Source organism: Myotis davidii, unplaced genomic scaffold, assembly GCF_000327345.1.
Source record: "Myotis davidii unplaced genomic scaffold, ASM32734v1 scaffold1703, whole genome shotgun sequence".
Classification (NCBI taxonomy): domain Eukaryota; kingdom Metazoa; phylum Chordata; class Mammalia; order Chiroptera; family Vespertilionidae; genus Myotis; species Myotis davidii.
This window is the reverse complement of record NW_006293780.1, coordinates 160,054-170,283: the sequence shown is the minus strand read 5'-3', so window position 1 is coordinate 170,283 and position 10,230 is coordinate 160,054. Positions and strand designations below refer to the sequence as shown.

General features: G+C 60.2%; 1 protein-coding gene across 1 annotated transcript in view; it reads left to right on the top strand.

The window, feature by feature from the left end:
• Nucleotides 1-2,480: 2,480 nt before the first annotated feature.
• ITPK1 (inositol-tetrakisphosphate 1-kinase) overlaps nucleotides 2,481-10,230 on the top strand; it is a 10,500-nt gene continuing 2,750 nt past the window's right edge. The window contains exons 1-4 of the mRNA XM_015566455.1: nucleotides 2,481-2,747; nucleotides 3,851-3,918; nucleotides 7,403-7,565; nucleotides 10,057-10,227. Of these exons, the coding sequence (XP_015421941.1) occupies nucleotides 2,537-2,747; nucleotides 3,851-3,918; nucleotides 7,403-7,565; nucleotides 10,057-10,227 (613 nt within the window). The 5' untranslated portion in view covers nucleotides 2,481-2,536. The remainder of the gene's footprint in view (nucleotides 2,748-3,850; nucleotides 3,919-7,402; nucleotides 7,566-10,056; nucleotides 10,228-10,230) is intronic.

Below are 10,230 nucleotides of genomic sequence, written 5' to 3'. Positions count from 1 at the left end.
GCCCGCCGGGGTGGGAGCGCGCCAAGAATCAGGTCTACGTTTAATTTCTCTTTCTAGTACTTTTTGTTTGAGTGTGACCATCTGATATGTTTCTAGATGGCTAGTTCCACGTTATAAAATGGAGACAATCGATTACAATTTCTTAGGATTTTGTTGAGTGAGGTTGTTTGTACCAAACTATTTATTTTGTTAATCCTCATCCTTTTCCATTGATTTTTAGTTTTTATTGATTTCAGAGAGGAAGAGAGAGAGAGAGAAACATCAATAATGAGAGAGAATCATTGATCAGCTGCCTCCTGCATGCCCCACACTAGGGATTGAGCCCACAACCTGGGCATGTGCCCTGACCGGAAATCGAACCCTGACCTCCTGGTTCATAGGTCGATGCTCAACCACTGAGGCATTCTTATTAATTGTGGGCCAAAAGGGGCTGACGGTTTTTTTAAATCCTTGGCTGATGGGTTGTTGTTTTTTAAAATCCACATTTCAAAAAAATATGTCTTCAAATCTTTGGAAATGTAGTAGATTAAGAGTAGCCATACATTAGGTTGTCTCCTTTCCTCTTTCTTTCTTTAACACAATCACCCCGTCTCTTAAAGAAGCACACCACAGTTTTCTTCCTTTCCACGCAGAAGTGCCCCCATTCTCTCCTGGTTGCAAAGCACTGGTCCATGTCAGGAGGGCGTGGGCTCCACGTCTGTGTCTTCCTGTGGCCGGTTCCAGGTTGCCAGTTTGCCATAAAATGTGGACCGGGGCCGAGTGAATGAGCAAATAACACACTGAGCCGGTGGAGACATGCTACTGGGTCTGCCCCCACCTACCCCCAGGACCAAGTCCCTATCGCTGTCTCCGGCACCGCCCAGGAGCTGGTGTGGGCTTTGTTCTTTTCGCATGCGTGTTCTGCACCTGACAGCGGCCCTGAAGCTGGACTGATTGACAGGGGGCCTTGGGCTCTTTCCAGCCCCACCCCCTTCCGGTTCCCATTGCCCAGTGTGGTGCCCCGGCCTCACCTGTGGCGTGGGGAGCTGGGGGCAACCTGAGCAGGCTTCTCCGGGACACGGGGCGGAGGGGACGCTGTCCTGCCCCCACGGCTGCGTGCTCTTCAGCTTCTCGGGTGCACTTCCGGTTTTACGTTTTAACCTCTCTGAAGTCAGGGGTGTCCCACAGCCAGTGGCGCCTGGCAAGTTGGTCGACTGAAACTGAAGTCAGGTTCTTGCGCAGGTGGCGTTGGCCTGTACCCGCCACCAGGAGCGCTTCTGTTCTCTGCCTGTGGGTCACGGTCTGGGGAGACCGCTCCCTGCCAGGGTCAGAAAGGGCACTTCCTCTGCGGGCACAGTGCCTTGACATGCTTTCCATCCGGGGCCTTGTTCGCTTGGGGATACAGACAGGAATGATGCACTTTCCCATTGAGAGCGTCAGCGGGCGTTTCTCTGCAAAAGGCCAGATAGTGAATATTTCCAGCTCTATCATGGCTATCTAACGCTGCCACTGTAGCGTGAACGTACTGCAGGCACTATGTAAATGAATGGGCACGCTGTGTTCCAATAAAACTTTATTTACAGATGTGGTTTGCTGGTCTTTCACCTAGAGCCTCTGAGGGATCCAGCAGTCAGCCACACGTCTTGCCCTCCCGGACTTGTGTTTTCCTGCACACGAGGAAAGAAATAATAAAAGGGTTCATTAAGGCACCAGATAAGTGGGTCCCGGGACACCACTGAGTGAAGGGAGCCACTTGGACAGAGCGGTCAGGGCGGGCCCCCTGCAGAGGTGACCAGTGTATGGGAACCTGAACAAGACCTGGGTCACCATCCACAGCTCTGTGATACCCACCCCCGCCCCCCCAGAGGGAGACATGAAGATTCAGCACAAGGGGCTGAAGGGAGTGCAGTGTAGCTCATGGCTGCACCACTGGTTACAGGATATTTGGGGCTAATCTTGTCACTTACTCTCCTTATTTTGAATCTGCTGTTCTCATCTGTAAATCGGGGGCAGAAGCACCCATATTTCTCTCATTGCTCTCCCTCCCCTGCAGGGAGGTGGTGATGGCCCTTCACCAGGAACAGTCGGGGAGCAGAGAATGGATGGGCCCCCACATCCAGGGTGTTCCTGCCATCAGAGGGCCAGGGCCTGGCCAGGGCCATTTTAGAGGAACTGGGTATCTTTTCTTTAAGGAAATGAGCTCAGTGGGGCTGGGCCAGGCTGGGTGCAGGCGAGAAGGTGGGCAATGCCTGCCAAAGGCTGGAATGCCCGTCCCAGCAGCTCCAGCCCTGCTCCGGCCTCTGGCCCGGGGGCTTCTACCCCCCAGCTCACTCTTGCTGTCAGTGCCTGCAGGAGGCTGGAGAGCCCTGCTCCGGCCTCTGGCCCGGGGGCTTCTACCCCCCAGCTCACTCTTGCTGTCAGTGCCTGCAGGAGGCTGGAGAGCCCTGCTCCGGCCTCTGGCCCGGGGGCTTCTACCCCCCAGCTCACTCTTGCTGTCAGTGCCTGCAGGAGGCTGGAGAGCTCTGCTCCGGCCTCTGGCCCGGGACACTCTGTCCCCATGGCTCACTCTTGCTGCCGGTGCTTAGGAGTAGCGGTCGGCGAGCTGCTTGGCACGAGTCCTGCCGGGTGTTTATTTTCCCCAGGCTCCTCCCCAGGACCATCTCTCATGCCCCCGGTCTGGACCGGCTCTGATTGGAGCGACGGGAGGACCGTCGGGCACTCCTGGGCGGCACGGGGCCTGTGTGCCTCGCTGGCAGGAAGCACGCCAGGTACATCTCAGCACCTGCCTGCTTGGCCTCCGCCCACATCCTTCCTCATGCATGATCATGGCATCGCCGTAGTCCTGGTGGGGCTGTTGGCAGCCAGAGCAGGTGCCCCTCGGCCTGGGCCCTGGCACACGATGGTGCTCAGCCTCCCTGTCCTGCGTTCAGGGGCCATGTCATGCCTGGGGGTTCGTGGGGGATGATAGGCAGCCTTTTCCAGGACCTGGCCCCAGGCCCATGTTTGCGATGCTTACATTCGGTGCCCACTCTCCCAAGTGCTCGAGAACATGCTTCTGCCTGGCCGACGACCTTCATTTCCTCTCCCAGGGGTGAACACACAAACCGGCCTTGTCGCTCCCATTATTCTTGGGATCGGCCTGCCTGTCTGGGTGCCCCATGGGCTTGAGTGACATGGGGTGCAGTGAAGGTGGGCATGGGTCGGGGGAACGGGGTGGAAGGAGGTGGAGGGCATTCAGGGGGCCATGCCAGCTTCCAGAGCCAGGCAGGTGGTTCTGTGTGCCTTCTTGGATGTTACCTACAGACACCCACGTTCTGATTTCCTACTTTTCCCCTAAATAGCGGGGGAACAGCAGAACTCTTTGTGTTTTCAGCATTCACATGCCAAGTGCAGCCTCACTGCTTCCCCAGTGGTCCCGGGAAAGGAGGGCCGGGGAGGCTGGGCCAAGTGGCATTCCCAGCCGCTTCATCCCGGCCTGGGATAGTAGGGTGTGCGGCATTTCCTGTCCACGTAGCCACACACCCGGCTTTCTGATGCCGGGTCCACAGGACACGGTGTGGGGATGGGGCCTTCAGGTGTTGGAGAGAACCAGCCCTTACCCTGGTGGGCTCACTCAGTCATTTTTCTATGGGAAGGAAATTTGAAACAGCAGCCCTGAGCGGGCATGTGTCCGTCCGTGGCTTAGTGTCTCCTTGGGGTGGGGGTGCCCGGCTCACTGGGGCCTCAGGTGGCAGCTGCTGGACACAGCCTGAAGGCTCATGCAGCCACTGTCACTTGTGGCTGGGGTGGTGCTGCCCCCTGGTGTTGGGCGGTGGCATTGCCATCCCCTTTTTGAGCTGCTAACTGGCTTCTCCGTGTGTTCGCTTTTCAGACCGCAAGTCCATCTTCTTCAACAGCCACAACGTGTCCAAGCCGGAGTCGTCATCAGTCCTGACGGAGGTATGTCCCTGCTGCCTTGGTGGTTGGTGTGAGCCTGGGGCGGGTGTGCTCCTGGCTGCGGGGCCCAGGGTCGAGCTCTCCTGTGGGCAGGGTCGGAGGGGCCTTCCCCAGAGGCCTCTGGCCTGCTTGCCCCGGGCCTTCGTGCTGACGACCTGCGTGCTCAGGCCCCACCAGGTCACGCCAGGGGAGGTTTTCCAGCTCTTCCCCCTGCATGGGGAGCTCCCCAGTCAGGAGGAACTTGAGACCCTGCTTTTTACTGATTTAAAGATGGGGCGAGAGGCCATGCCATCTCCTTTCACTTTCCTTGTCTGTGTGTGTCCCGGGAGTGTTAACAGCCCGCTGTCACTTCTGTGGCTCCTGGGCTGCTTCTCGGTGGGTGGTGAGCTCAGGGCTGCTGGTCAGTGTTGCTGTGTGTCAGGCTCCCTCCTGGATGCCCTGGGGCATTGCAGCCAGGCCCCGGGCAGGGCGGGCAGGGCACCTCCGCTTTCCGAGGGGGGCTGTGCTTGCAGGCTGGTGGCTTCTCCGAGCTCCCAGGGCAGAGCTGGGACTTGACCCCAGGCCCATCTAGTTCCAGAGCTTGTCCCCAGGGGTCAAGGACTTGTTATCTCACTGGGGACCCTCTGCTGGGAGCCCCTGCTGGGTCTCCTGCTCCCCGACTTGGCCGTCCTCCTCTTCTGGGAGGATTTGCCCGTGTCCCCTTCCCTGTCCTCTGGCCTCACCAACGAGCTCTAGAGAGACCTGCCTCGGACCCCACTCCCTTCTGTTCCACGTCAGGGCCTGTGCTTGCCCTGCCACCTCCTCCCCGGCCGGCCACCTGTCCGTCTCTGGTTTGCGCTTCCCTTGAGGAGCCAGCTGTGTGCTGGGGGTGGGCCGCCCACAGGTGTGGACAGGGCCTGGAGGGAACCCAGCGCCTTCAGAATGGTGAGGGGCATTTCTCCGTCAGGGAAGCTCCGGGACTGGCTGTGTGCATTAGGAGATGGAAATAGACTGCACAAGAAAGGGTTTAAAAGCGGGTAGGGGGCCGTCTGGTCTCCTAAGCTTCAGACACGTTAGGCGAGCCCAGTTCCCCTCGGAGCTGTCAGGCATTGCTTGGGCTGGCACAGGGAAGCCGGCATTGCACAGGCTTCCGCGGACACTGTCCCTGTACCGTGCGTGGGTCTGTTGGCTGCTGGGGCTGTAGCTGATGCCAGGGCCCTATGCAGAGTGACCCACCCCAAGTGACCTTGGACTGTCCCGTCTCCCCCTCCCCTGTCTCTGTCTGTGAAGGGGAGGGTCTTCCCAGGGCACTTCTGGGGCCGCCTCTGCCTGTAGGGTCTTCGTTATCTCCTCTGCGCCCCCCCCCCCCCCACTCATGGCTGCTGTTCAGGAACTCCTGGAACTGAAGGGAAATGCAGTCAGCTGTCCCCTTTCCATTTAGGACATGAGCCTCTCCTCACACCTGTAGGCTGGTCGGGACCGACAGCTGCACCCCAGACACTCCCACCCTCCTCCTGCCCACTCAGGGCCCCATTCCCTTCAGCGTCCCCTGCAGGGAGCCCTGCCTGGCCTTAAAGCCCGTCCATCCACAGCTGATGCCCCCGCTCCCACACCCAGTGAGCAGACCCCAAACGCCAGGATAGGGTATCGGTCAAGAGTGTGGATACTGACTAGGCTGCCTGGGGTCAGACCAAGCCCACAACATCCCAGCTGTGTGGCCTCAGGAGAGTCACTGGGCCTCCCTGAGCCTCGGTTTCTCCCTCCTGCCCCGCAGGGCAGTGCCAGGTGGGTAGGAAGGGCCAGCAGTGCAGCTGTGATGGCAGTCCACATGCACACGGCTCCCTCCCTCCTGTCACTGCCTCATCGTCCAGAGCATCATCGTCTCCTTTCTGTTTATGCCACGGGCAGGACTTCCATGCCTTTATCTTGTCTAGGCGGCTCTTTGGAAGTTCAGATACTGAAGGGCTCCGGGGTGGTTTCTGAGATTCCTTACTGAGCTGAGAAAGGCTTGTATAAATAGCATGTCATGAGACTTCGTGCTGATGCAGCCGCCAGGGCTGTCGCTGCTAGGCCTGCGCTGTGAGCCTTGAACATTAGCTTCTTGGACCCTCACCACTGTCCCAGAGCGAGGGTGTCTGTGCACCCACTGACCGGGTGAGAAAACCAGACCCAGAGGGCCCCTGAGGCTCAGCACGCAGCGGGCAGGACCAGGGGCGAGCTGCCGCAGGGCCAAGTGCCAGGAGGCGGCGGGGGCTCAGTGGTGAGTGCCCATCACAGCCCCTTAGAAAGTGTTTCCCCCATAAGATGCCAAGACAGAGGTCTGGGCATGAGGGGCCCTGCCTTTTGTGCAGAGGCGGGGGTGGGGGCTCACCTAGGAGCGCAGGCGCTGCCCACGTGAGGGGCCCCTGCTCACACGGGTCCGAAATTCCCGCTTGCCAGGCAGCTTCCTGTGCTGGGACGGGGCCCTTTGTCCTTGGTGCCCAGGGCTGTCCCCAGCCGCCCAGACCAGCCTCACTTTTTTAAAGTGAACAAGTCAGTGGCTTGGAGCACCTTCACCTGCAAAGGAAGCCCTGTGCCCCTCAGCATCCCCCACCCCCACCCCCCCAGCCCTGGCACCCACTCATCTGCTGTTGGTCTGCGGATCTAGCTCTCCTGGGCTCTTCAGGTTCAGGGAGTCCTGAGCGTGTGGCCTGCTGGGCCTGGCTTTCACGCAGCCTCGTTCCCCAGGCCGTCCACGTTTCCCACGCTGCAGCACGTGGCTGGGGAACACTCCGTGTGGGTGACAGCCTGTTCACCATCTGCTGAGGCCATTCTGGCTCTTGTGGATCCTGCCGCTGTGAGCATCGGCACGCAGATACCCACTTTCCGTCTCCTGGGTACACACCTAGGAGTGGAATTTCTGGGTCACAGGCAATTCCGTGTTTAACTTTGTGACACAGCTTCACTTTTATTTCTGATGGGTCAGTGCCCCTTTGGCCCCTGAGCCCACAGTCCTGGGACTCCAGCAAGTGGGGCACCTCCCAGGAGCCCTACTCTGACTGACGTAGAGGTGACACAGCGCTGTCCTCCTCCCCGCAGGCATGTGCTGTCCCTGCCACGTAGTTCCTCATGGTCCCCCCAGTCATCGGGGTGGGAGCCTCATTGGTTCTGTTTCTCAGATGAGCCACGGCGGCACAGAGAGGCCACGTCTGATTCTCAGTCAGGGCACATGCCCGGGTTATGGGCTCGATCTCCGGTGGGTGGAGGGTGTGCAGAAGGCAGCTAATCGATATGTCTCTCTTGTCAATGTTTCCATCTATCCTTCTCCCTTCTTCTCTCTAAAATCAGTAAAAACATTTTTTAAAGGACTTTAGAAATAGCCAATCCTGGTGCTGGTCTGTCCTACCCCCTTGTCTGAAGGTCTCTGTGGTGTGTGGCTTTGCGCCTCCCCACTTACGGCCTGACTCCTGTGTGTGTGTGTGTGTGTGTGTGTGTGTGTGTGTGTGTGGTGTGACTGGTGTATTGGCAGCTGGACAAGATCGAGGGCGTGTTTGAGCGGCCGAGTGACGAGGTCATCCGGCAGCTCTCCCGGGCCCTGCGGCAGGCACTGGGCGTGTCTCTCTTCGGGATCGACATCATCATCAACAACCAGACAGGGCAGCACGCTGTCATTGACATCAATGCCTTCCCAGGTGAGCGGCAGGCGCTGTGTCCTCGGGCAGGTGACGGGGCAGCTCCGTCCTCTCGGTGGAGCCTGGAGTAAGTGCAGCCCCGCTGGGCCTCAGCCGTCCTGCCAGTGGGGCTGCAGGCTGTGGGGAGAGCGAAGGTCGGGTCCTGACATCCAGCCAGGGTGCATGGTGAGCAAACACGTGTTCTCTCGCCTCCCCTCCTGACCCTGCGCCTTCAGCATGAGCCGCTATTGGCCAAACCTTAGCTGATCCCTGGGTCCCGTGGAGATGTGAAGAGCTGAAAGGACGCTGGAGGGATTATCCCCACAGGTTTCCGTGGGCACTGAGCCGCCCAGAGAGGAGGAGCTGTCCCAGATCACGCCTAGGTTGGTGCAGGGCTGTGCTCCTTACCCTTCCCAGAGCCGCGGTGGCTGGCTCTCCCTGTGGCTGGCACATGCTCCCTGCTGTCTGCTGGAGCCCCGAGCTGGGAAGCACATGCTGGGCCCTTGTGGTCTCGCCTCAGCGAGGGGCTCAGTGGGAGATACCACCACTGTTTGGGGGGCGTTTACAGGGTGCAAGGAAGCCCTCACGCACAGGGAGGGCACACAGTGCATCAGGCCGTGCGGGAGAGGGCTGCATGCTGGGCTCCAGGAAGTAGTAACAGTGGGTGGCATCAATACCCGCCACACCAGGCAGCCCTGGGAGCTTTGCCAGCTTACCGATGGTGATGTGGAGGCTGGGGGCTGGGTGGCTTGTCCAAAGTCACCGCTACCCACTGGTAGAGCCGGGATGGGCCTCGCTCCCGACCACAGGCGCCCTGCCTCTCGCTCCGGCTGCCTCCATCCCGGCTCTGCCTGCCGTCTGATGTGACAGCACCCAGCGGGGCAGTCTCGGTGCTCACTCTGCACCGGGGCGTTCCCACCTCGCAGAGACAGAGGAGCCTGTTCTGAGCTGGTGCCCCAAGCTGGTTCACCTCTCAGTTGCAGAGCTGTGGGCCCAGAGCGGCCTGCATGGCCTCCTGGTCACCCTCAGGCCTCCGTCCCTCACCAGGAAGTACAACACCCGCCCGGGGCCTCCAGGCCTCACCAGGGGACAGCAGAGCGGTTGCTGAGGGAACAGCTTGTCCCCTGGTGCCTCCTGGCGTGACTCCAGCCCCTCCCACACTGTGTCTCTCCCCTGGTAACATGGGCACGCCTGCTGGTGGCTCCCAAGGGGCCTGGGCCACCTGCCCTCCCCCAGCCCAGGGCTGAAAGAAGCCCCAGTCCTGGGATGGGGTGCCCAGCACCACATGGGATTCAAGGTGGGGCCAAAGGGCCTGCTCCAGACCCTGGCTCTGTCACTTGGAGGCCGTGCTCTGTGAGCCAGGATGCACCCAGCGGGGCCGCCATCACCACCTCCACCCTCATGTATAGTCCCGCGTCCACCTGGGCGGCTCTTTGTGCCTCTGGGGCCAATCACGTGACTCTCACTCATGCGACACGGGGCAGAGAACTGTGAAGATCCAGGTGAGGGGACGTGTGTCCATGGAGGCACTGTGTGTGCCAGCTACTTCACCCATTTTACTTTCCCTGTGGGCACAGACACGAATGAGCAAATGAGGCAGCCCTGCCCTTCCTGAACCTTTGTGCACACGTGGTAGTGGGTGCATAGTGCGTGGGGCGGTGTGGGCAGTGCCAGGCCCCTCTGAAGCGGGCACACTGGCCTTCAGAGACACGCTTCATGTCCTCACCCTCGTTCTTGCAGCCCTTTGCCTGGTTCTTGTCCTGCCAAATTGGCTTAGGAAGGTGGGGGCACCCACCCCAGGTGGCATGTCTCTTGAAGTAGTTTTGGGGAGTCAGCAAAATCCTTGCCCTACATTCTCATTCTGCTCGGCTCCCAAGGACGCCTGTGCTGACATGTGCATTCGCTTCTGCCGTGGGAAATGCAGGCCCAGCAGTTTCTGTTCAGGACCCTGGGCTGCACTTTGTTAGGGAAGCCGCTGCGAGTGTGTGGCCTCGCGGGGGTGCTCCGTCTGCCCCCTGGCTGTGATGCTCAGAGCATGGGCACAGGCAGTACCCCGCAGGTATTTTGGGGGTGAGGACTCAATTTTGGGAGCAGCTGCTATGAATCAGGCATCGCCCACTTTCCAGCCACCTCGGTCGTGCCCACAGGAATCTCCCCAAGTTCTCAGCTCACACAGGAGGAAGCTGAGGCCGGCCCTGGTGGGAAGGGGAGTTAGTGATTCAGAACGTGAGGAGGAGCAGGCCTTTGGTCCCCCAGGCAGGTGGCCTCCAGCCAGACCACCGGATCAAGGAGCCTGTGAAGCTGTGCCCGAGAGGGACAGGGAGGGGAGTGTTTTCTCATCGGCTTCTCACGCGGGGGCAGCACATTCAGGGACCAGCCCTTTGAGCCACGCGCACGCAGCTTTGAGTCCGGCTACACAGCAGCCCTAGCCTCTGTGCCTTCTCTCCCCTCGGGCTGCAGCCGCCTCCAGTCCCAGCTGGCTGAGCCTTGTGCTGTCTCTCTCCCACCCCAGGCTACGAGGGCGTGAGTGAGTTCTTCACGGACCTCCTGAACCACATCGCCTCGATCCTGCAGGGCCAGAGCGCAGCCACCGCAGCCACAGGGGACACGGCCCCGCTGAGGCACAGCAGGCTCCTGGCGGAGCAGGCGGACAGCCTGGCAGGCGAGCGGACGTGCAGCGCCAGCC